The following is a 26,873-nucleotide window of genomic DNA, read 5'->3' as shown; positions in this document are numbered from 1 at the left end:
TAATCTGAACTGTGCTCTGAACCCCATTCTTTTACTGACAGAGGATTGGCTGATTAAAAAGAAATCCGAACTGATCAAATTCCCAAAACTTGATTCATATTTGCTGAATTGCATCAATAGATAGTCTTACCAGGAGTTGTTTTAAAACAACCTGTTGGACTGAATATTTTACAATGAGTTTATCGTTTGAAATAAAAAATGCACAAAAACCTAAACCTCAAATAATATATTCAAAGACACTGCCACATTTCTGTTGGATAGACATCTGAATATTCATTGGAATGGGATACTCTGTGACATTATTTGATGTTAGTTTCGCACACTCTCACCTTGACCATCTTGCTTCATGTCTTCATGGGGGTTTTATTGTTCAAAAAAGACAACTTGCAGTGGAAATGTGGGGTCGAGTCCACAAACCCTGAATCGAGCCCGCGGGGGATTTCTGAGACGAGGCAGAAAGAAATCTGTGCTCAAAAAGACAAGATTCCCACTTAAAGGTGCTGCACCTAATATTTACTGTCTTAAAAACATGAAAAACAGTCAGTTCATTATAACTCTTTGCAGCATTCCAAAGTTTTTCCTCACTTTCCTAACGCAGCGAAATAATGAGTTCATAAGCACTTTTCACAACTTTCAGAGCAGAGTTTATGCTCACGGTAAAGGTTACAAACATTAGCGTGCTAACAGCACTCCGCAAAGCAGCGGACCGCCTGCTTTGCGGAGACTAAAATGCTCTATAATTAGATGTAGACAGCACACAGAGGTCTCATTCTGACCCTAACCCCGAGCTCAGACAGCACACGGTTCAGCCCGGTGCAGCAGCCGCAGGACTGCTGGCACGGCAGAGGGGCCGCAGAGGGGCCGCAAGGGGCCGCAGCAGAGGGGCCGCAGCAGAGGGGCCGCAGAGGGGCCGCAGAGGGGCCGCAGAGGGGCCGCAGAGGGGCCGCAGAGGGGCCGCAGAGGGGCCGCGGGGCTCCGGATTCTTTCTGTTGGGGTTGTTTTGACCTGATGCAGCGGTGCACCACCCAACTTCTCTCTGATATAAATGATCAGTTACTGCATGAGCACGTGGTCCTGAGTCTGTATGTGAGCCACATGAACACTGCTCCAACAGCAGTCAAAGATTCTATCTGTGCAGGGAAAACTGATTTGACTTTATTAAATTGAATAAAATCAACTATACTCCCTTTAGTTTGAGGATTTTTTTTTTTTTTAAATAAATGAGATCCTGGACCTGTAACCTGTAACTGTCTCCAAAAGAATGAATCAGTTAAATGACATACAGTGGAACTTCTCGACAAAACAATAAACTCTCCATGGAGACAAGTATTTTAGGGTATTCGTGTCATTTCATTGTATTTCACTAACGCCAGACATCTCAGCTTGGTTATATTTTAATTAGTATTCAGCCTGCACGGCATTCAGAAGTATTCCAAGTATTCCACTTTGTCTACATTCATTTTTAACACACACACACACACACACACAGACACACACACACACACACACACACACACACACTGGGCTAATCCTCCTTGTGGTGTGATTGTGTTGTGTTCAGGGACAGTGGGGTTTGGGGCCGCTCACCTGTGGGATTGTGGGATTGTTAATATGCAGTGGCAGACTGGAGACGCCCGATAAGCATTCTCATTACTGCTCCTATTCACACGCTGCACTCGCACAAGCTCGCCACACAAACACAAACACAAACACAAACACAAACAAGATGGCGTCAATCTGGACAGTGTGTACCAGCAATTATGGAAAAATATTAACAATGGATATAGTTGACCGCACACATTTTGTCCAAGAGGTTATTATAGCAAACTGTCAATCTCTGCTGTAGTTGTGACCAAAGTTACACTCTTTCCTCCATTTGTCGTTTCTCAGATTATGCCGAGTTTTAAAGGGCGTAGGACAGGTTTTTATGATATTGTAATTATGACTTTATTTTATGTGTATATATAATACAAACAATAGTTTTACATCAATCAAGTAGCTATTTGCGGAGAAAAGTTTAAAAATCTGTAGAAAATAAGAGGAAGTGACATCATATTATTGTCACTCATTCCATTCAAGTTTATGCAGAATTTACACAAAAGAAGCGACTTTTTTGACCCTCTAAACTTCAATTTAGCAAAATAAAGGCGATCTTATGTTTTTATTTGTCAAATGAAAAAAATTGTGACACTAGAAGAGTTTTGGCCCAGTGTTTGCTGTAATTTCCTAGTGTGATGTCATCAATTACAAACAGGAAGTAAAATTGTAAACCTAAAAATGTCAGATTACCGTTCACTGTTGACATCAACAATGTAATTTGGAGGATTTTAGGAACTGTGAAAGAATGAAATTCCTTCTATTTTAATGTTTGACTAAAAAGAATTGAGCACTGTCAGTGAAAGTACAGCTGAACTCTTTGAGTGTCTGGACAGTGAATACTTCCATGTATAGGCCACATGATGGTTACCCCCCACGGGTCCGAAGGTTCGCTAGTCCGAAGGTTTTAAAGGTTCACTAGTCCGAAGGTTCGCTAGTCCGAAGGTTTTAAAGGTTCACTAGTCCGAAGGTTCGCTAGTCCGAAAGTCCCTCATAGGCTAAAGTGAAGGTGCAGACTGCATCAGGATGTAGTCAGTCTGTAAAATGCGCACGGAGCAGAAGATATGCACTGGGGCTCGTCAAGTTTAATGTACCAGCTGCTACAGGAGGCACATGTTGTACTGTGTATGTGAAAATAACAAGGGAACATCTCGAATCCTCCACTCTATGCCTCCATTTGATCATAAGTATAGAAATGATATATGTATATATAGAAACGCGTGATCCGATCACCGTAGGATTGGTAGTCAAAAAGGAAATTCAGCTGGCCAAGACGGGAGTGTCTACAGAGGCGCGGCCGAAACTGCTGCTATTTGAGTTAATTCATTCATTAATAATACGATAAGGAGCTCAGGCTATGCACAGAAACAAGTCGGTTATGGAAAATACGTGAGTTTAATCATAAAAAGTGCATCAACACTAGAAAAGTCTTAAAAGCCAGTGTGTGGGGCAAAGGGAGGCGAGGAGAGCCCTGAGAGGACTCACACCTTCGGACCAGTGAACCTTAAAATGTATGAATTTTCGGACTCGTGAACCTTCGGACTCGTGGGCAGCCACCGTGCCGAGTATTGAGAAAGCTCAGTCAGCTATTACAGTTTGTTTCTGCCTTAAAAAATAAATAAATAAATAAATAAATGTTTCTTTACATTTTTTAAATGTAAAACAGGAAAACACAAGAGCAGTTTTTTGTCATTTATTGAATTAAAGGCGGTATGGACGATGTTTCGGCGATTTGAGAACGCAGGCGGAAGTGCGCATGCCACTCCCCCGTGTGGACTGATACAACACACATGTGCGTTTGTTTATTAGCGCAACGGATCGCATCACATCTCTCGTCTCCTGTAGATTTCTGTCCCCTTCTGCGTCAGCTCGAACTGTCTTTGTCCGTCTTCATTTTGTCCCGTTCACTGAGGGAACTATATTATGATAGATCCATGCGCTTAGACATGCGGAAACGTGGGGACGAGCCTGACGCGGCTGCAGGTGAGCGACAGGTGCGTTTTATGATTGATACGTGGCAGGACAAATGATTTATTCACGTCACGAGGAAATATGATAAAAAATTTGCTGAAAATAATCGTCCATTCCACCTTTAAATACTATTTTATCCAAAGCATGATTCAAATTTGATTAATTACACTACTATCGTGTGTCGAATAAGAACTGGCCAAATGTGCTATTAATGGTTATAATCATTGGTTATAAAATGTGAACAAAATATGATCCCCTCCCACACACACTGAGCTGTACTGTAGCTCATGTGTATGAGCGCACACTCACACACTCACACACACTCACACACACTCACACACACTCACACACACACACACTCACACACTCACACACACTCACACACACACACACACTCACACACACACACACACTCACACACACACACACACACACACTCACACACTCACACACACACACACACTCACACACACACACACACACTCACACACACTCACACACACACACACACACACACTCACACACACACACACACACTCACACACACACACACACACTCACACACACTCACACACTCACACACACTCACACACACTCACACACACACACACTCACACACACTCACACACACACTCACACACACACACACACACTCACACACACACACACACTCACACACACTCACACACACTCACACACACACACACACTCACACACACTCACACACACACACACACTCACACACACTCACACACACACACTCACACACACTCACACACACTCACACACACACTCACACACACACACACACACAGACACACACACACTCACACACACTCACACTCACACACACACACTCACACACACTCACACACACACACACTCACACACACTCACACACACTCACACACACACACACACACTCACACACACACACACACTCACACACACTCACACACACTCACACACACACACACACTCACACACACTCACACACACACACACACTCACACACACTCACACACACACACTCACACACACACACACACTCACACACACTCACACACACACACTCACACACACTCACACACACACACACACACAGACACACACACACTCACACACACTCACACTCACACACACACACTCACACACACTCACACACACACACTCACACACACACACTCACACACACACTCACACACACACACACTCACACACACACACACACACACACACACACAAAGGTTCAGGGGTCAAGTTTGGGCTCTAATTAGCTCACGTGCGCGTTAGCTAGCGCACCGTTAGCCGCCTGTTAGCTCGAGCAGGCTTCGCTAACGAGATCCAGGTCACGCTGCAGTCCACACCACCACCAGCCTGAATACCAATTATTATTCACCAGCACACAGCGAGAAAAGAATAAAATGTGTTCTAATGCCTCCACATGATGCACATTGTGGATAATTGGATTTGACAAGAGCTCAGGTGGACATAATTAAGCCGACTATCGCTGTGTTGTGCTTTATTCCATTTGAGGACAGGCAACATTTGTATTGTTAGTGTGAAAATGATGTGGGCAATAAAATGCTAATGTGCGTGTTACTAATTTAAAGCTCTTATAGTTATAAAAAAAAGGAATTGCAATCACGACCAACTCAGCTCTAAACTGCAGACAGAGGACACTTGAGACACTTTGGACCGGTGGACACGTCTCCATGCTCAGAGCTCTGCTATGCTAGCAGCCTATGTCACCAAAACATAACTAATGTTTTCTTAATAAACTCTAAGTTGTACTTGAATTATACTTTTTAATCATTAAGCCGATCCAAGCAATTCACAAAGCTGTTTAACACACTAATGTTATGTTTGTGTGACAGATGTGGCTGAACAGGAAACTACTTCTGGTTTGTCTTTTTCTGCATTTATTTCACTTCTGTCTCTGCTCCATATTTAACATCACTTTATGTAATGCACTGGTTTGGCTGATGCACAGCTTTAAAAGCCATCATCTTGAATCAATACACCAATATAACTACTTTTTTGTAATTACTACTATTGTCTTGACTACATATTTACAAATAAATTACATAAAAATCATACAAAGTGATTTCCGGATTTGTTTTTTGATTGTCTCTCAGTGGAAATGCACCTACGATGGACATTTCAGACCCACATCAATTCGAAGTGGGAGAACTTGCAAAATCGCAGGGTTTTCAAATACTTTCTTTCCTCAGTGTATCTACACATTTCATTACCTGGAAGGACCAAAACAAACCCTGCACCAGCAGAAATGGATGATTAACTAATTGTGGCCGTGTGTAGAGTAAATACACCAAAGCCACTCGGGCTGGTCAGCCGTCGCACCAAGAGACCAAACACACCAAGACACAAAAACGTGTGTGTGTGTTGTGTGTGTGTTTGTATGTGTGTGTGTGTGCTGACCATGGTGCTGGTCACGTCACCCATCATCATCATCATCCCTTTGGAAGGTTTCATCAGGTGGATATTCTGTTCTTAGATTCTTACAAAATACAATTTAAGATTTTACAATTCATGGTAAAATAGTTTTACCACTAAAACAACTTTCAGACACATTTAGCAACAATGAGACCTTTATTTACAGGCCTATGGTTTGAGAACCAGATACACTGAAACATGAAGACATTAATGTAAGAATCTAATTTGAAAGGAAACAAGCCTTTTCTAAAGGCCCAATATAAAAATACGGATCGTAATGAGCATATTAGCATCTATTCGCAAGAAAATACAGAAAAATATTATTCCAGTTAGTGTCACTTTAAAATGTACCATACATTTTTTGATATGCAAATTTAAAACTATTTAAAAACAACAAATGACACTGTATTTATAACTGGAACAAAGGCGTTCAGCAAACTGATTTTTTTACAAAAGAGTCAAACTAGAAAGGCTAGAATTGGTACAACATAAGCCTTTTGAACATGGATGTTGCTCTGGCTGAGTCACAATCTGTCACTGAAACTGAAAAATATGACATTATGCCTACATCATTTTGTGTTATTCTACTTTTGACCACTAGTAGGTGGATCTTGTACACAAATGCTTCATTCACACATTTAAATTAACTAAAAAAACACTCCACTTTAAACTATACGGTCGGTCACTCCTTTGGCCGTGCCTGTGTGCTCTTCTGTGCTGTGCCTGTTCTCCGCCGTGTCCTCGCCCTCCAGGTGCTGTGGGCCGTCTGAATTTGCCTCCTTTTGTGCCTCCTTTTGTGCCTCCTTTTGTGCCTCCTCATTTTGTGCCTCCTCCTTGGTCTCGTCGGGTTTGGCAGTGTCCTCCTTGACCACCTCCTGGACGTTGTACTTCCTGAAGAGCGTGTAGTCCCTGACCACGCTGACGCAGCACACCGCTTTGATGACCTCCACGATGATGGTGAGCTCGGGGCTGGTCAGGTCCACCTTGTTCTTGGGGTTGAGCTTTCCCACCAGACCTGTGAGGGACACACAATTAACCCAACGATGTTGAAGGAAAGACGGTCCAACGGTCCAATTAAAGCCCTGTTCAAACAGGCAGCTTGACCTGAGAATTGACCTGTCCAGAACTGAATCCTCTGCATCATTTCATCTGTAAATCACCAGGACTAAAGCAGGTGCTTGTGAGACTAAAGTCAGAACATTTCCCTTTTCACTTGAAATGACGCAGTGATGGAAAGCAGAGAGACAAATGCCAAGTGTGAACAATGTCCTGGGACTGAAGCGAGTGTGAGTTCTGGTGATCTGCACATGGCAATTTACTGAGAATTATGTGTGAATCTAAATAGGTTGAATATCTGGCTGAGAATATAGATTGAAGAGTGTAAATTATGACAAGGAGCAGAGACACTGGCAAGACCGATTGGGCTAAAACGTTTGTGCGCTTGAAGGTAAAGCAAGCAGTGTCGTTTGAGCCCGATCTCTGCTCCTGGTCCCCGTGCGCTCCTGGTCCCCGTGCGCTCCTGGTCCCCGTGCGCTCCTGGTCCCCGTGCGCTCCTGGTCCCCGTGCGCTCCTGGTCCCCGTGCGCTCCTGGTCCCCGTGCGCTCCTGGTCCCCGTGCGCTCCTGGTCCCCGTGCGCTCCTGGTCCCCGTGGTCCCCGTGCGCTTCTGGTCCCTGTGGTCCCCGTGCGCTCCTGGTCCCTGTGGTCCCCGTGCGCTCCTGGTCCCTGTGGTCCCCGTGCGCTCCTGGTCCCTGTGGTCCCTGTGCGCTCCCTGTGGTCCCTGTGCGCTCCCTGTGGTCCACGTGCGCTCCCCGTGGTCCCCGTGCGCTCCCGTGGTCCCCTGGTCCCTGAGGTCCCCGTGCCGTGCGCTCCCTGAGGTCCCCGTGCGCTCCCTGAGGTCCCTGAGGTCCCCGTGCGTTCCCTGTGGTCCCTGTGCGCTCCTGCTCCCTGTGGTCCCTGTGCGCTCCTGGTCCCCGTGGTCCCTGAGGTCCCCGTGCTCTCCCTGAGGTCCCCGGGCGCTCTCTGTGGTCCCTGAGGTCCCCGTGCGCTCCCTGTGGTCCCCGTGCGCTCCTGCTCCCTGTGCGCTCCTGGTCCCCGTGGTCCCTGTGCGCTCCCTGAGGTCCCCGTGCGCTCCCTGTGGCTCCCCGTGCGCTCCCTGTGGCTCCTTGTGCGCTCCTGGTCCCCGTGCGCTCCTAGTCCGTCAGGGCCATGTATATGTATTTCATATACATGTATTTCATGGTGCGATGTCAAACAAGGACTTACAAAGAACGAATACTGTTCATTATCTCATGAATATTGTTAAGTCAATCTAAATCTTTTTCAATGACCTTCACTGTTAAAACCTTCTGCGTTGAGGTGGACCAATGTTGTTGCCAAAATCTCTCCGGGCCGTAAAGGAAATGTGGGCTTGGAGTACTTTAGGCCCTGGTGTAGTGTGACCCTCAGAACCGGCCCTTGTGCAGTGAGGACCCTCAATCTCTGAAGTCACGCTGAGTCGTGTAGTGTAAACATGTTCAAAATCTGTCACAAGTGGTAAAGTGGTGTACCATTGTCATGTGGTCAGGGCAATCAATGCAAGCAGTGATTGACCAGTAAAATCTAAAATGACCATGTGTCACAACTACATATTAATTGTTCAGAAATATATCCTAACAAGTCCGTCTGCTGCTGAAGCTTGGATGAACTCACAGTGTCTTTTAGTGGCCTCTACAGGCCGCTGAGCAGCGCTGCAGGTCGGGCTTCTCCTGCGCTGCACAGAGCCGTGTTCAGAGCCCTGTTCACGCTCTGATCTCTAACATGAGCTTTAGAACCAGAGCGGACAGCAGCTTCTTTTAGAGCTCTGCACATGTGCTCTGAGGACCACAGCCTCAAACCCACAGATCTGAGCTCAAACACTGAATAAACCTGTGTGAATCTTGTGCCTGACTGAGCATGTGCAGAGGAAGTGAAGCAACAGCAGCAGTTTCAACAAACACTTAAAAACTATCTTTTAGAGACAAGTCTTTGTTTGTAGCTCAGGCTCTGTTCTAATGATTAGACTTTAGTTAGAAATACAGGTCATTTAACAACAGAGTGCTTATTGAACACCAAGTCTGCTTGTCTATCCATAAGAGTCCGGCAAGCTGCTGTGGTGTAGAGCGTCCCGTCTGTACCTGCGACGGCCTTGATGATGTCGTCCCTCTTGTTGTGGCTGCTGTTGCGGGCTTTGAAGACGATCTGGTAGGACGCGGCGTTGGGCGTTTTGAACCAGGGCTCCAGGAACGTGCTCAGGAACGTCACCATGTCATCCTGGAACGCCTTACATGTTCCCGTCACCTGCAAAACACACGTATGGAGATTCCTCTCAGACCCTCGTGTGATTCTCAATCTCCTTTTGTTGCACACAACTGTGGTATTTCATTGAGCTAGTGTTTGTGATTTTTGTTTAGTTTTCACTTTCTGCTTTCGGGGAGTACACAAAGAAGGAGTGCTACGTTGACTTACTGGCAGCATTCGCAGGATCACACGAGACTTCTTCTTCTTGGTGGCGTGGAGGTCAGACAGGATGTGGTGCACCAGTTTGTCCGATTCTACAACAACCAATCAGATTTCAACAAACGGATCATTCTGCACTGTCCATTCTAGGGCTCAACAATAAAGGCTGAATATGATTGTATTACAAGACGCCAAATACTTAACATTGTGTGATCAGTATTTCTATCATTTTGTCCTTGATTTAGATTAGTTTTGGTTCTGGTCTCGAGTCTTTGAAGTTCTGTGTTTAGCTTTTACTTGGCTCTCCTGGTCCTCGTGGCTAAAGTCAAGTAAATAATATAAGGAAACTAGTAAGAAGCTTTCTGGTTGGTTAGAGCGACATGTAAACCAATCGGAGCGCTCTTTACGAGTTCACTTTTCTAACTTTCTTTACTTTAGCCACGAGGACCAGGAGCGCCTCTGAAAACTCATGCAGTAAAACTCTTTACAGCGCCACATGAATTGCTCACTTACATAATGCATTCTAAATATCCTAAATATTCACCATGATGAGTTTACAAGCCCTTTTCATGAGTCTGAGCTCAGAGCAAGTTTTGCCGTCCGCTAACAAACATTAGCATGCTAACGCCATATAACTAGATGCAGGGAAAGCGCTGGTCTTTCACTTGAACAGATGCTTTTACAGTATATCTGTACGTTTTTACTAAATCAACCTCGAAAAACCTTTAAAAGTATTTGTTCATTAAGTTCTTAAAAGTTCTCAAAGATGTTTAAATAAACTTTTATTAAAAGTTGTATTTTTATTTATTTGCAACACATTGCACATTTATCAACAGAAAACAATGTAAATGTGCCATTGTTAGCTGATATGGGCTAATAACCCTAACCCTATATTTACCAAGTAATGTTTAAAAGATGCTAAAACAAAAGCATTTACCAATTCATGTCATAAATCATCTTTTAAAAAGACACGCAACAAAACCATTTGTTATGTATTAAAATCACCTTTTAAAGAATCCTTTAATTAAAGCTTTACTTCATTTAGGGGCCTCCATAGTTTTGCCCATTTAAAACATACAGCTCATCCAAACTATCCAGTTCCCCAAAAACTCTGCTCGACTGATTTATTTGAGAGCTGGACATGTAGAGACTGCAGCAGATGAGACTAACAGTTTTAAACACATTAATCATGAGGTTCTGTGATGACCAGGGCAAACTCACGCAGGACTAAACAAGTTCTAAATAGGACTCACACATGACAAAATACTAAAACAGAGCCACAGGAGAAACAACTCTAGAGTAAAAGGTTAAATCCTCTCATTTTAATAGAATATAGTTTTCTTGCTTTGCACCTTTTGCATGTCTTTTGACAATTGCATTAGTTTACTTATTAAATGAGTTGGTGATTTCCTATTATTCTTTTAAACAGCTGCCTTTATAATTCAGAGGGTTAAAATGGGAATTAACATTGGGTTTTCAAATAGAAAAATACACAAATGCCCCACACATATGCACATCAAATAGTTCCTCACAGTTAAGAGCTTATATCATTTGGTAATGATGAGTGTAATTATATTTAACTGTTTAGTGACCGCTGTTATCGCCCATATATCACCCAACTCTAATTCAAATAAATCATATAAATAGAATAGTTATTGCCATTTTGGACTGGGTTGTGTGTTTTGGGGCCGCCCTGCTCCTCATTGTGTGGTGTCTGACCCAGGTTGTGCGTCTTGATGAAGATGACGTTGTTGGCGCCGCTCTCCAGGGCCTGAAAGCGTCTATGCTGTTTGGACTGAGCCACTTTGAGCTGCTCCACCTCCTTCTTCAGCGCCGCCTCCACGTCTTCCTCTTCATCCTCCTCTTCACTGCTGCCCTCTGCAGACTGGAGCTGGCAAAGAAAGTGCAGGGGTTTGGGATATGTAGAACGTAACTACTTCTCAGATTCAACATTCTGTAATGAAGGCAACTGGGGGCGAAGTGGAACATAATGCACTTACAATGGAGGGAATAGGATTAGCCTCAGAGTATAAAATATTAAAGTATATACCTTATTATTTTAATGGCAGATTACACACTTTTTTGTCAATTTATCATTACGTGGCAATAAAAACCTTTGCTTCAAATTACACCATACTTGACAGTTGTTCTTATAAGAAGAGGTCTGCTTTACAACCCTGTCACACATTTGTCTTTGGAAAAACTTCAATTTATGATTTTCCTGCACTTTGAATGCATTTAAAAAATATTTCCATTGCAAAAAATGTAATTCCTTAGTAATAAGAATAAATGATTGATTTTATGTAAATATAATAAATAGTGCCCATTTCAGTAAACAAATAAAATAAAAAATAAACATCCCGTCACAAATGGCTTCTCAGGTCCAATAAAATAAAAATAAAGAAAAGATTTTTTTCTGGTGTATTTCAATTTTTTTTTAAAGATGAAGCATTTCTGATGGCCAAATGACACTAGTTTTGTGAAATAACATCAAATCTGGACTTTTAGGTTTTACCGGGCGAAAACTTTCAGAAATATTGACCACACAATATTCCCCCATTTTTATCTAAAGATTTATCACATAAATCACCTCAACTTGGCCTGATATTTCAAAACCCCATGAAATACAAAACAGTAGCTTTACCGTTTGTTGTAGAGACTTAAACCATTCACATTCTAACCTCAGTTTATCATAAAAATATATTCAATTCTATTTCCTTGGCTCCGTCCTGGACCCGGACCCTCGTGCCCTGGGACCCGGACCCTCGTGCCCTGGGACCCGGACCCTCGTGCCCTGGGACCCGGACCCTCGTGCCCTGGGACCCGGACCCTCGTGCCCTGGGACCCGGACCCTCGTGCCCTGGGACCCGGACCCTCGTGCCCTGGGACCCCGGCGCTCACTGACCTTCTCGGGGCCGTAGAGCTGGTCCGCGTACTCCCCGAGCAGGTTGAAGGCCTCGCTGGTGCACTTCCTCTCGTTCATGTTGCAGGTGATGAGGACGCCCTTCATGCCCACCTCCAGCTCCCGGGAGCCCCGCCAGCGCTTGCCCTGCTGGCCGCCCCCGTAGCGCTGCTTCTTTCCCCGCTTCCTGGACTCGCTTTGCCCGCCGCCGCCGCCTCCGCCGCCGCCGCCTGACATGCCCGAAGCGTCCGTTGAGCTAGCACAGCACACGGGCTACTGCGGCGCGTTTCTGCACGGTTCTCCGCACGTGAAGCGCACAGGGCTCGGTTTGGGTCGCGGTGGATGTGAAGGAAACGCGGAAAAAGTGTGCGTAATCCGGGCAGAGAGCTCCACGTGCGCGCTGGAGGTTTGAGCACGGACCGTTTGTGCCTGTGACGTACAATGACGCTAGAGAGACCGCGGGTTCTGTTGCCCGGCCATCTTGTGATTGTAGGAAGCGCAACATTCTAAATGAAAATCTAAAAATAAGAATTGATTGATTCAATAAATGTTATATGAATTAAAATGTGTTATTGTGCAGTACATTTTGCATTTGGATGTGATGCCTGAAACCCTCTGCTGGCAAAATAAGTAAATGTGTAATTAAAAATATATATTTTAAAGCTGGACTTTCTGTAATTTAGTTTTTAGTTATTTTTTGTTGTTGTTGTGTTGATTTTAATGGCGGTTGGCAGCCAACTGAAAAGGTGCATTTACCGCCATCTACTGTAGTTGTACGTCTTCAAAGTATGTGTTTGAAAAAACTACAAGCCCAGAGCCCCTCCTTCTGTAGATGACAGAAAACTGCAGATTTGACACCCCCTCCCCCACTGTGGCCACCTCTGCTATCCCAACCTCTGTCCCCCCACCTCCCCCACCCCTCTCTCAGTTCAAGAACAGGATGTGTGCAGACTATTTCGCAAATCCAACCCGCGAAAAGCTGCTGGACCAGACGGTGAGGCTGACGTCTGTAGTCATGAAGTCATTTGAGCGCTTGGTCCTCCCCCACTTCATGTCCTTCACCGCCCCCCTGCTGGACACACTGCAGTTCGCCTACAGAACCAACAGGTCTGTGGATGACGCTATCAACCTGGCTCTCCACTTCACCCTGCAGCACCTGGACTCCCCGGGAACCTACGCCAGGATCCTGTTTGTGGACTTCAGCTCTGCATTCAACACCATCCTCCTGCTCTGCTCCAGGACAAGCTCCTCCAGCTCAACGTACCCGACTCCACCTGCAGGTGGAGCACTGACTTCCTGACGGATCGGAGGCATCGGCTGGGGAAGAATGTCTCAGATACACGGACTACCAGCACAGGAGCTCCACAGGGCTGTGTACTTTCTCCCCTGCTCTTCTCCCTATACACAAACTGCTGCACCTCCAGCCACGCCTCCGTAAAACTAATCAAGTTTGCGGACAACACCACCCTCATCGGGCTCATCTTGGACGGGGATGAGTCTGTCCACAGGAGAGAGGAGGACCGGCTGGTGTCCTGGTGCAGCGGTAACAACCTGGAGCTCAACGCCCAGAAAACAGTGGAGATGATCGTGGATTTCAGGGAAGTCAAAGCCCCCCAGCCCCCCCTCGGGCTCCCCCATCTCCACTTTGGACTTCCTCCGCTTTCTCTGCACCACTATCACCCGGGACCTCAAATGGGGCCCACCATCAGCTCCCTCACCGGGAAGGCCCAGCAGAGGATGTACTTCCTGCGGCAGCTGAAGAAAGCAAAGCTTCCAGCAGAGATGATGGTGCAGTTCTACACGGCCATCATTGAGTCCATTCTCACCTCCTCCATCACCGTGTGGTATGCTGGAGCCACAGCCAGGGACAAACAGAGACTACAGCACATTGTGCGCTCTGCTGAGAAGGTGATCGGCCGCGAACTTCCATCTCTGCAGGACCTGTACGTCTGCAGGACTCTAGGACGTGCAGGTCAGATCACAGCCGACCCTTCTCACCCTGGACACGGACTATTTGAGCCACTCCCCTCAGGCAGGAGGCCACTCCCCTCAGGCAGGAGGCCACTCCCCTCAGACAGGAGGCCACTCCCCTCAGGCAGGAGGCTACGGTCCATCCGGACCAGAACCCCCCGTCATAAGAACAGTTTCTTTCCCTCTGCAGTTGGACTCATGAAGACTTCATAAGCACTTTGCACTCACTGCACTGTTCACTTTTTATTGCACAACATTTTATTTGATGTACATATCATGTCTATTTTTAACTCTACTTACCTATTTTTTAATATCCGGTAGTTATTTATTGTCCATTGGTTTTGTATTTATTGTTCAGTATTTGTTGTTTGTGTTGCACAGAACCATCAGGACAAGTTCCTGTGTCCGTGAATCCTGTTCATTGACAAATGGCAATAAACTTTATTCTGATTCTGGTTTTACGCTAGAAAGAAACAAAAAAAGAAATAAACATGGAAAGAAGAAAGACAGAGAAAGAGATTACTTGTTTAGTCATTTTTAATGTTTTCCCTGAAAGAGTATATTGTAAAAGCAGCGCTCCGATTGGCTGTGCTGGGGCGGGAGGCACGGCTTCTGTTCTAGCTGTTCTAAAGCCGAGCCTGAAAATAAAAGTTTGTGGATATTGACAATGTGGCAAAAGGTTTGTGAGAACTAGGAACTAGTTAGACAGTTGCCATAGAGAATAAATTGATATAAAACACATATATTTTGAAAGGCAAAAAGTCCTCATTAAACACGAAGCTAAAACCAAATCGTTTGCATGGGTTCTGGACGTGGATCGAAACAGACTTACACAGTCACAAGATGGCTGCTGGAACTGGATGTTGGTTACTATAGGTTACCGTGGAAATTGTCTCTCTAGCTTTTATTACACCTGATTGATCTGTACAACAACACTGGTACGGTAGCAATGGAGGGTCAAACAAGCCAATTATGATACTTTTATTGGTTTAATTTTGAATAGGCCTATGTTGTCATTCCTTCACTCAATTTGTTTTTTTTTAAATGTTTTTTAAAAGAGAACATATATTGTATTTTTGTACACAAAGTCGTTTGAACTGTGCTAAATAACTTAAATAGTAATTATAGTTGGATGACACAAACTGTGCCAACAATTAAGGACCAACATCATAATCATGCAAACTGGAAGAAAACACTTTTGGACTCAATCTGAAGATGGACAAATATGACAATGAACTCAATGGGACTTCTCAGAATCACAATCAGAAAAGATTTATTGCCATTGTCAATGAACAGAATTCACAAACATAGGAACTTGTCTTGGTGATTTGATGCAACATAAAACAATGAACAATGAATGAAACAACTTCTATTTTGGACTTAATATGCTTGAACCCCTTCCTTATTTTCAAATTTAATTTTATAGTTATTTTGTTTTTCTCTGGTCCTGCCCGGTTGCGTTTATGTTGTTTTATGTTCTAAAAAAATAATTAAAAGTACCGGTAATGAGAAGAGCAGCCCTCCGACCCTCAGGAGGGGCCCTCCTCCGACCCTCAGGAGGGGCCCTCCTCCGACCCTCAGGAGGGGCCCTCCCGACCCTCAGGAGGGGTCCTCGGGCTTCCTGCTGATTTTTTTTTTTTAACATCAACTGTCCTACTATAACCCTGCTATCATAACATAAATAACTAACGTTGTGATGTAATACTCATCTTATATTAGTCAAGCAAATGCACGATTGAATGATTCACTTCATTGTCGTCTGTGGCTGATTTATTCAGCCACAGGCAAAGAATGGAGTTTGTGACATTCAAAAGTGTCAACCAAACCAGCACTTGACACTTTTCACTAGTTGCAATTTAAATTACACCTGACACTTTTATTACACCTGGCAGTTGAAGCATTCATTTGCACTTTCAAAAAGACAATTGCTCAAAATGTGATTAATTTATTGAAGTAATATCTGTCCTTTTTCTCCCACTTTAGATCCGGCGCACGGGGCCCTGTCTGAAGCCGTCTGTCCTGGTGTTTGTGTGACTGTTAGGGCTGGTACAGGGTTTAAGGTTTGTATCATTGTTAGGTGTTTTATGTATATATTTGTTCATAGTTAAATAGTTATGGGTTTAATTGTTTTTTTAATGGAGGTTTAGTGTGCTTTATGAGCTAATGATCATTCTAACTCCTCTATCAATCATCTGTAGTTTTACACAGTTGTGTGAACAGGATGAAATGCTCCTGAGACATAATTTTGTTCTGCTGCTGCTTTAAACTGATAGAAAATTTGAAAAATGTGTCTTGTCTCACTCCAACCGCTAAAGGCCAACACACACACACATACAGTGAAATATGCACCTAAATAATAAGTTACAACTTCAGAATTTTGTCACAGCGGTGTGTCTTTCCCTCGACACACGATGGCACGATGAACCAGCACCACTGCCACTGCCACTATCATGTTGCTGATTTATTTAAATTATCTGATTTGTATTTTATTTATCAAAAGCTCTTCCTCAAACCCGTGTGCTTCCGGGCGTTTGCCGTCGTGTTGGTGCGACACAACGAGACTGAGCTTCCCACAGCCGCCGCACAGTTCCTCTTGATCACCGCAGACTCCCATATAAAGAACCCACACCCTCTCGGCGCTGCGGCCCCGCCCCCGGACCGTCTCCCGGGGCAACAGAAGAACGCTCTCCCTTGGTTGGGCCCTCCGTTCGACACCGTCTGCCTTTTCCCTCTGCGCCCGCACTCACACAGCGGAGAGGTGATCCGGCCTTCTCCCTTCCTGACCGCGCCGCCCCCCGTCCTGCTCAGCGAGGTGTTGACCGACACGTTTGCCAGGACACTTTTGGAGGTAGAAGATCGTGATGTCGATGAGTCTTCTGCGTCTGCATAAACCGAGAAAGATCGCATCGTTGGCTTGCGAAACGTCGGTGTATTCAGCGCCAATACTTGTGGCTTGGGCGAATTCCTCAAACGTATTTCAGATGCGTTTAGCGAGCTGGAAGTTGTCTGACCGCTTCTCGCCGGACAATGGCTCCATCTGCGTTCGCCAACTGGTTCGGGCACAGCAAAACACATCTCGATTCCCGACTTCGAATCGTTTTTCCGATTGGCACTTGCTATACTTTTGTTTGATTCTCCGGGGAAATAGTCCAATTCTGTAAAGTCTTCGGTCGCGGTGCTTAGAACCACATCGTCGTAGGAACCGCATCGCTCCTCGCTCTCCGCCACGATCTCGTCTAAAGGAGCTTGTGAATGGGGTGGGAATGGGACGCAGCCCTCAGTTTTGAACGTGAAGCCGGCTGAAGGCGCGTTAACGGCGATTAAAGACAAGTTAGGTGAAGTATTTGTTGATCGACGCGTCTCCAATACTTTTGTTCCATGAAGAAGAGTCTTTGGCGAGACGAGACTCTGAACCGAGCTTTTAGTCGGGTTTACACTGGCGGTTTGGTCGTTTGAGTCTGGTTGATGAAAGCTGGGGGAGGGTTTGCTGGTGGGCGTGCCTTTGTCCTTTGCTACATTCGGATTGGCTGGTTTCTTGATTTCAGCTGGAGCTCTGATGTTAGTGATTGGCATCTGAAGAAAGGAAGAGGTGAAAGGGTGATGCGCTACACATTTAAAAGTTACAATTATTGCAACCAAACATCACGACTTAAAGTATGATTTCATTCAGTTGAAACCACACTTCTGAATATTCTCCATGGAGATGGATATGTTTTATGTTAAAGGAATATTACAGCTAGAAAACAAGTAGAAGGAGACTCCAGGCAAAGTACGAGTCAGGTTTGTGGAGATGCAAGCCTGCTCACTGTAAGAACACATGTTTTTTTCTTTAGTTTTTCAGTGTAATAAAAAAACATACCTTTAAGTTTTTGGCTAAAATGTGACATGCTGGATCTGGCATGCTGAACTCAATTTTTACACCTTCTTATATATAACATACATATATTATCTGTTTGGAAACAAATCTGAAATTGTTTTTTGACATTTTGATTTAATATCTTGCCATCTTTGAGTGTGTATCCAGAGAACAATTACAATGATCAAACAAAAAATGTTTTTTTCTTTATCGCCGACTGGTCACGATTATTCTGATTAATCGTTGCGGCCGTCAAACTTTTTTTTACGTTTATGGGGAAATTGAATGAAACCCTGAATTGTTGAGGAAAAAGCCCTTTTATAACACCTCGATCTTTACACGTTCCACTAAAAATCGACTACAATATATAGCAAAAAAAGTTGAATATTTATTAAAAACACAGTAAAATATGGGTCTTTTCCAGAACATGTGGGTCTCTGGGGTGCAGCTTTAGGTGTTCTTCTGTCCCAGAGCACTCACCCGGTCCAGGCTGCGGGTGATCCTCAGCACACAGCCCTCCCTCATCATGCGAGCGGCTAACTGTGCAGTGTTCCGCGCGTCGTCCAGCCCTGCGGAGGCACGCTTTCATTTAGCATCTGCTCGGAGAACATTAAGACAGATGTTTAGGGAAAGACTGATGAGAAGTTTCCAAACCTGAGTGTTCCCGGCCTTCAAACTGGATTCCCAAATCCTGCAGGGCTCCATTCAGACCTTTGGGTTTTCTGTTATAGAAGAGCTGAGGGACACAAAGACCAGAATGAGAGCGGGATGGTGAACGTCGGCAGCGGTCTGAGTTTCCACATGTGAGCTCACTCTGTACGTGCTCCTCAGGTCGATCCAGCTGTTCAGCACCGAGGGTTTGTTCATCTGTTTGCGTTTGCATTCATACTGTAGACACACGCCCAGGTCCCAGTCTGAAACACAAACGCCACATCTCCACCTTCAGTTTGGAGTGGATTGGTACGGTCCAGTTCTGTTTACTCTTGATATGCTGCCGTAACATTATCAGAAAACATGGCATTAATTTCCACTGTTATGCAGATGACACACAGCTGTATTTATCATTGAAACCGGATCAGACCGGTCAAGGAGACAGACTTGGGCTTAAAACGTTCCTCCTTGAAATCTGCTGCCCAAGGAGCAACTACACTGGGGTAGTGTGGCAGCTTGAGCACCATCCTCTGCTAAAAAATTTTGGAATAACAATATTTAATAATTCATTTAACTTGTAATCTATTCATTGTTGTTCACATCTTTTTATGATTCTCCCACTTCCTGTGGGGAGTAGAACAGGCACATGGATGACCTGTGGCTCCAGATGCTCCTCTCCTGGAAGAACGGTCTGTACTCCAGATGAACGGTTCATCATCTGCCTCAAAGAACTGGTTCTTCTCTTGAATGGTTCCAGCTCCACTGTCTAGCTGCAATTTGAAGCGTGTCCATGTAAGAGAGTCAGATCTCTCCTCTCTCTCCTGGTAGTTTTTCCTTGCAGAGAAAGGAGGGTCTAAGGACAGGGGGACATTGCCTATGAACACTGTTTAATCTGCTTCTCTCTGTCGCCCTTCGAGCAAACTGCTGTTGTGATTTTGGGCATTACAGAAAAAGAAGAAAGAAAGTAGTTTCCCGTTTACTCTTTATTAATAAATGTCTGAGATCGGCCTAATGATTAAAAAGTATAATTCAGGTATGATTTTGATTATGTCGGTTGCTGGTCTGGGGGGCCGGGGCCGGTTGAAACGTGGCTATGATGTGCACTTCATCCATGTCCTTTAACATTTATCTATATCTATCTATAAAGTACTTGCAAAGACCACATCAAGCACACGCTCAAAACGACTGCCTCTTACCCGACCATGTGAGGAAAGTGCAGAGTTTGGGAGCGTCTGAGGACTGAGCAGTGCTGTCCTGCCTGTGGGGGAACACCAGACCCTGCTGCTGCTGCTGCTGCTGCTGCTGCCCGTGGGGGAACACCAGACCCTGCTGCTGCTGCTGCTGCTGCTGCTGCCCGTGGGGGAACACCAGACCCTGCTGCTGCTGCAGAGCCTGGAGCCAGCGGCTGAAGCGGGACAGGCAGATCTGCAGAGGAACTCCCGCCTCCACCTGGCTCTGTAGGACAAGGACCGGCACAGAGAGAACATGTCAGACAGAAGAGCTGACAGGAGAGGGAACTGTGGGAGGGAACTGTGGGAGGGAACTGTGGGAGGGAACTGTGGGAGGGAACTGTGGGAGGGAACTGTGGGAGGGAACTGTGGGAGGGAACTGTGGGAGGTTTGCATTGTTTGAAAGAAATAAAAAAATGGAACCTTCTCATTAATTTGGGATCGTCTCCACAAACTTGTCACATTAATCTTATGTCTTCAAGCCCTTTCAACTGACAACAATCACATCTTTGGAGTTAAATACTGGCACTTTTGTTTATTTGTGCTGGCAAAGAAGACGTTAAACTTAATGCCAGTTTTTGTTTCATGTGGACAGGTTCAGTGATCACAGAGATATAAACCATAAACTAGGAGAACACATCTACACAGCACATGTATATCATAGACTGTGACCTGACCCGGCCCATTCTAGAATGTTGTGCCGTCACGTGGCCCAAACATGGCGCTGGCGTGTACCTGTGTGATGCCCGTGAGCTCCGTGCAGAACCCCGACAGAACGGGATGTTCCTGGGGCTGGACATACGAGTGGAACTCAGACTCCACTTCCCCTGAGGAGCTGTTCAACAGCACCGCGGGGAACTCAACTGGGGAAGGACAAGGAGAGTCAGACATGTCTGGAACCTTCTGTTCACCATTACTAATCACAACAATGTCATACAGTCAAGTTACTGTAGTCCCATTGGCCACAGAGGATACTCTTTTTCAACTTTTTATTAACAGGCCACAATTACAGTAGTTGTATACTTTATAGTTAATATACACTTTAAAGTCCATACGGCACATTAAACTACACTTCCAACCATTTTGCCTGTTTATCTCAAATGTAATGATTTTGGTATTGACGTGTATAATGTCGCTTTGTGGTTGGACATGTTCAGAAAATATGAGGCAATTCCACAACTGTTACTTAGCAACCAGCTTGAAAACAAGAGCCAAAGTCCAATTAAATCATACAATACTTTTGACGTGAGAAATAATAACACCTGTAAGGTGTAAGTTGCATCTTTTCTCTGCATCTACATCACAGAGTGATTCTGTTGTAAAACTCAGCACTTCCTGTAATTTTCACCTTTTATTTGTCACATTTTCTTCAACTTGACAGATGAATATTTACCACAAGGACCATCTCACCAAACATCATCATAATTAGAAAAACATGAGCCAAAACATGATTAGATGTATGATTCTTACTAAGCTTTATGTCTTTTTACATCCAATTTCTTTTTCTAACGTCTTCAAAGTATGTGTTTTAGGTTATACTGTAAAAAAAAAAATTAGAGAAAGGAGAAGGAAAGACCTTCTACAGGTCTTTTAACATATTAGTTGTTATTAATGATTAGACAGAGTATGTAAAATGTCAGTAAAATTAAATCACAAAAGTGCAGAAATATCACTTTATACGCTGTCGTTTTCTGTACTCTGTACTGTAGAACATTACTTCTTATTATTTCCTAAATATTTTATTATTATTGTATTAAAAAAATATGAATTTACTGATGCAATTAATGCAATTCAACAATGATTATGATATTAAATTCAATATTTAAATGATGAAATGATTAGGCCTTCTGTGAATGCCTAAAACTAGTATCCATCTATTGTTTTCAATGCAGGATCTTTATGTCCCACACACATTATTTTAAAGTCTTGTATAATGTTGATGTTCAAGATCATTTCCAATGCACCATTAAATATTTATATATTAGAATATAATAATATTTACGTTCTAATATTCATGAAAGTTTTGACAGTTCCAGCCTAAAGTAAAAATGCATTCTGCACAGGGATCAAATCTAATTAAAATACATCAGGCTAGCATAGAGGAATAGTATGTTAGGAAGACTAAACATACAATTCCACAGAGCAAAGTGAGCGCTGTTTTGGTCAAATGAAAAGTGGCTAGAGTAAAACTCTGAAACACGTACTGATTTCTTGGCCATAGTTGTTCTTCTCCTTCCAGCACGTCGACTCAAAATCTATGACGATGATGTAGGCAAAAACCTGATCTGCAATGCAACAGGAAATCAACAACAATGATGATTTAGTGAAAATAATTAGTGAATAAACACACTTACTTGACAGCAGTTTCTTGGAGCCAGAAGAGCCACTGCTGCGTTGCCTCAGTAAACCCAGTTCTCTGAGATGTAAAAAAAGTAAAATAAGTACACACAGGTAAGGAATGGCAAATGTGAGGCTAAACTTTCAATTTAAAAAGGTGTAAATCAACTTTTCAAAGCTTTTAGCCACGTTATAAAAGTGTCATTCATTTACTCAAAGTTGTATTTGATGGATTCCTGCATCGTATTGTCCTGCAACTCAGGTTCAGAAAGACTTTTGTTTTCACATACCACGTATCCCCGCTCGATGCTCTGTACTTATTGCAGTTGATAAAATACAGACTCTGGGTCGTAGATTCAATGTTTTAAAATGTTACATAAGCAAATTTTCAACAATAAAAACAAATCTTTTGCTGGTTACAGAGAAGCAGTTTTGCAGGAAGTCATTGCACTTGTTACGTTTATTACACAACACACATTATGCTTTTTTTCAGGTCCTAAAACATAGGTAGATCATAGTTTTTTTACATTTTGCTCATTTTTAAATTGCAATATTGATCTAAAACGGCTTAATAACAGATTAAGGTCCATTGACTTCCTGTTCAAAACTGCAGAACGGATAAGAACTCTTCATAGTGACATTCACAGCAGATTCATTAATTTACATGCTTTTAGTTTAGATCCCAAATGCCACATAGCAGAGTTTTTACTTTATTTTATTTTTCTTATTTTTTATCACAACCAAGTACAGGGATGTGGGCGGGGACAGGGGGAAACAGGATGAACTCAAACATACAGGAATCTAATGACAAGGGAACACTGTTGTAACTATGTAAATCGATAATAATACAGGTTACAATGATCAAACGGTAAAATATTGATACGTACGTTATAGTTTAAAAATATCTGGGGAAAACCCAAACGCACACTATAATAGAATAGATCCATGACACTATCTTTAACATCACAACAAAGCTAACAAACAACGACTGTTAGCCACGTTCTGTCTGCAGCCTTCGTGTGCGCTACTCACTTGGCTAATCTCTTTGTCGCCATCTGATCCACGGCCGCAAAACCACCACAAAACATCAACAAGTTCCATTAGAAGTGGCTCATTGTCAGAGCGGAGCAAACCCGCGCCACTGGCTTTTAAAATACTTTTCTACGATGAATTATTTCTGTCTGCAAGGCCAAGGAAATCAAGTACCGAGAGATTTCATCGATGGGTTTCCGGTTTGTCAAATTAACAACACGCCTGCATAAAACAAATATAAATACGTCTAGTTTATTTGACTGCAATATCTAAATGCATAAGGATTAGACTCGATCGTGAACAAACGAATTATGATTTAAGTAGCTAAAACATGGATAATGGTGAAAATTGTGAAAATTCTTGGCGGAAGTACGTTGATTGTTGGCGCATCCGGGTTCTCGCGTCACCTACGGCTGCAGTGGAGCCATGTGTTCAGCTAAGAACTAACGCTAACTTGGAAAAGAAGCCAAAAACTCGCTGGATTCGTGGTATTTCTTATATTTAATACATTTCGACACATGTAACAAATGTTCTACGTAACATGTTATGACTGCTAACGTTAGTTGTTGTCATATTTTCTTTAATTTGATTGTTATGAAGGGGCGGTTTGTTTACTACATCTTTAAGACATGAACTAAATGAAGTAGTTTGTATTACATGTTCAATACATAATTGACATCAGATTAAAACGCTAAGCATGTGCTTCTGATGTTAATTAGTGACTATTTTGAATATCCAGGGTAGAAATTTAGTTGTTTCTCTTTTATGAAATATAGAATAAATAAATAAATCTTGCCATACATTGTATTCACAGAAAGTATATCATAAATCTGTGAATGAAACTTAAAACTATTGTGGGCTTAATATTTATGAATTTGTCCAGTAAAACCTAAAAATCTAGATTTTGCTTCCATAAAAAAAATAGAATTATGTCTGTCATAATCTCCAATGAAATAAACACATGTTAAAAATACAGTAGTAAATATGTTCATCCGGATGGTTTTACTTTACAAATCCACCTTTTATTTGTCATATTTTGTGATATTCTGAGGTTAATCCCAGTTTCTCTATTGAAAACACATTATGTTCCACTGAAACGTAGGGCTCCAGTTTGAATTCAAAGATTAAACCCAATAGCGTTAAGTCCAGGTTTGGTTTTTAGAATAGACCTAGACATAGTTAGTCTATAGTTAAAGATCTCAATTGGTCCTTTTATGATATTTGGAGAATCACTGTTAGTCATGGTTTTATTTGACCAGGAAAGACCCACGTAATGTTATTTAAAGAGACCTTACTTCTTCTAATTCAATCACATTTTATAATTAAATTGGATAATCTATTTGTAATCAAACCTTAGTTTTAAGCTGTTTGGGTTAATCAAGAGTGCACTATGTCATCTTTCTGGTGGAGGGTTCACAACCTGCTTGTCTCCATGGAGATTTGACTTTTTGTCCATTAGTCGGCTTTAGAACAGATGACGGCGTGAAACAGGGCGGACGACCCTGAGCTCAGATCTCGACGCTTTGGCTCGTTCCTTTAGTGACAGACTTTTGCTTTTACACTACACTTATACACTCCCTGGAGAGAAGAACATAATTCACTCATTTATCAGAATCAGAATTAGAAAAGGTTTATTGCCACAGTTCTCAAACTCAGGAACTTGTCTCGGCATTAAGGTGCAACATAAAACAATGAATATTAAAATAATAATAATATTAGCAATGTCGGTGTAATCCCTCATTCGTCCAGGCGTGTTCCATTGTAGCTCGTTAACCATCACAACATCGCACGCGGCGGTTAAAGCTTAAAACAGTTCAAATAAAGCCAGCGATCTCACCGGCTGCCGCTTCAATGTTCACATGTGGATACACGGTTCTGCAGCTCGACACGTACGAGGCGCTCCTGTCTCACACGTACGAGGCGCTCCCGTCTCACACGTACGAGGCGCTCCCGTCTCACACGTACGAGGCGCTCCCGTCTCACACGTACGAGGCGCTCCCGTCTCACACGTACGAGGCGCTCCCGTCTCACACGTACGAGGCGCTCCCGTCTCACACGTACGAGGCGCTCCCGTCTCACACGTACGAGGCGCTCCCGTCTCTCACGTACGAGGCGCTCCCGTCTCACACGTACGAGGCGCTCCCGTCTCACACGTACGAGGCGCTCCCGTCTCACACGTACGAGGCGCTCCCGTCTCACACGTACGAGGCGCTCCCGTCTCACACGTACGAGGCGCTCCCGTCTCACACGTACGAGGCGCTCCCGTCTCACACGTACGAGGCGCTCCCGTCTCACACGTACGAGGCGCTCCCGTCTCACACGTACGAGGCGCTCCCGTCTCACACGTACGAGGCGCTCCCGTCTCACACGTTCGAGGCGCTCCCGTCTCTCACGTACGAGGCGCTCCCGTCTCACACGTACGAGGCGCTCCCGTCTCACACGTACGAGGCGCTCCCGTCTCACACGTACGAGGCGCTCCCGTCTCACACGTACGAGGCGCTCCCGTCTCACACGTACGAGGCGCTCCCGTCTCACACGTACGAGGCGCTCCCGTCTCACACGTACGAGGCGCTCCCGTCTCACACGTACGAGGCGCTCCCGTCTCACACGTACGAGGCGCTCCCGTCTCTCGCATCTTTAAACCATTATAATAGATCCATGCTTTAAACTTATTTCGCCGGCTTCATCTTCTGCCCGGAAGACGCGTGCGTCGCTAATTAGGGTCCGTGTGCGCCATTGACAGCGGCGCAGGGCAGTGTTTACGTCGTTTCCAGTGCGAATTTCGCCATCAATGGAAGGTTTAAGATGGTCTAGATTCTACAACAAAAAGGATATAGTATTTGAGTGCTATATTTTATATGAGTCCAGAACCGAATCACCGGGGTTTCGGTTTTTTTGGACCTGAACCGAAACGTTTTTATAAGTCCAGATCCGGTCCATCGTAGCGGTACGCATCCCTAGATGCAGGACATTGGTGCAATAAAATGTTCAGTGTTGCATTATTTAGTCAGACTAATGATACGTTTTTCTTGATATTCACAGTCATTCTGTAATTCTCTTCTTTGGACATGGATCCTACACCAACATCATCTAAAAAGAAAAGAAAAGCAGATGGAGCTGAAGGCAATGTGTCCAAAAGACGAAAGTGTGTCTGGGACGGTGAAGGGAGTAGTCAAACTGAGCGCTCGCTCCCTTCTCCTGGGATCAGTGTGAATCCAGAGCACCTTCAGAAGCCCATCAGTGAGGAGCAGCTGCTGGAGCTACTGTACTACTCTGCTCTGGGCAAGACACCAGCGAAGCTCAGCAAGCCCAGGTAACACCACCCACCCAGCCACCGATTTTAGGACGTTCATTTAATGTAAATATGTATATGAAGTAGAACATGTGTTTCAAAGT

At 44.0% G+C, this 26,873-nt stretch overlaps 4 protein-coding genes across 5 annotated transcripts in view; 1 reads left to right on the top strand and 3 right to left on the bottom strand.

Annotated features, from left to right (window-relative positions):
* parn (poly(A)-specific ribonuclease (deadenylation nuclease)) overlaps positions 1-26,873 on the bottom strand; it is a 125,234-nt gene that overhangs the window by 45,517 nt on the left and 52,844 nt on the right. The gene's annotated exons all lie outside the window — the stretch shown is intronic.
* thumpd1 (THUMP domain containing 1) lies at positions 6,449-12,847 on the bottom strand. The gene is made up of 5 exons (XM_072463479.1): positions 12,405-12,847; positions 11,219-11,390; positions 9,509-9,594; positions 9,178-9,340; positions 6,449-7,039 (listed from the first exon to the last, which is right to left on the bottom strand). The coding sequence occupies exons 1-5, from the start codon at positions 12,636-12,638 to the stop codon at positions 6,690-6,692; spliced, it is 1,005 nt and encodes a 334-aa protein (XP_072319580.1). The 5' UTR covers positions 12,639-12,847; the 3' UTR covers positions 6,449-6,689.
* eri2 (ERI1 exoribonuclease family member 2) lies at positions 16,854-23,656 on the bottom strand. The gene is made up of 10 exons (XM_072462922.1): positions 23,478-23,656; positions 22,463-22,524; positions 22,313-22,393; positions 20,844-20,971; positions 20,272-20,334; positions 20,076-20,175; positions 19,042-19,142; positions 18,883-18,964; positions 18,709-18,797; positions 16,854-17,945 (listed from the first exon to the last, which is right to left on the bottom strand). Exons 1-10 carry the CDS (start codon positions 23,531-23,533, stop codon positions 16,866-16,868), a joined length of 1,842 nt encoding a protein of 613 aa, XP_072319023.1. The 5' UTR covers positions 23,534-23,656; the 3' UTR covers positions 16,854-16,865.
* LOC140377352 (RNA exonuclease 5-like) overlaps positions 23,877-26,873 on the top strand; it is a 33,898-nt gene continuing 30,901 nt past the window's right edge. The window contains exons 1-2 of the mRNA XM_072462736.1: positions 23,877-23,965; positions 26,520-26,790. Coding sequence (XP_072318837.1) covers positions 26,546-26,790 — 245 coding nt within the window. The 5' untranslated portion in view covers positions 23,877-23,965; positions 26,520-26,545. The remainder of the gene's footprint in view (positions 23,966-26,519; positions 26,791-26,873) is intronic.

Source organism: Eucyclogobius newberryi, unplaced genomic scaffold, assembly GCF_026437365.1.
Source record: "Eucyclogobius newberryi isolate DKJ021-1_F unplaced genomic scaffold, fEucNew1.0.hap1 SCAF_4, whole genome shotgun sequence".
In the NCBI taxonomy this organism is placed as follows: Eukaryota; Metazoa; Chordata; class Actinopteri; order Gobiiformes; family Gobiidae; genus Eucyclogobius; species Eucyclogobius newberryi.
Note: the sequence above shows the minus strand (reverse complement) of the source record. Positions and strands in the feature narration are given on the sequence as shown.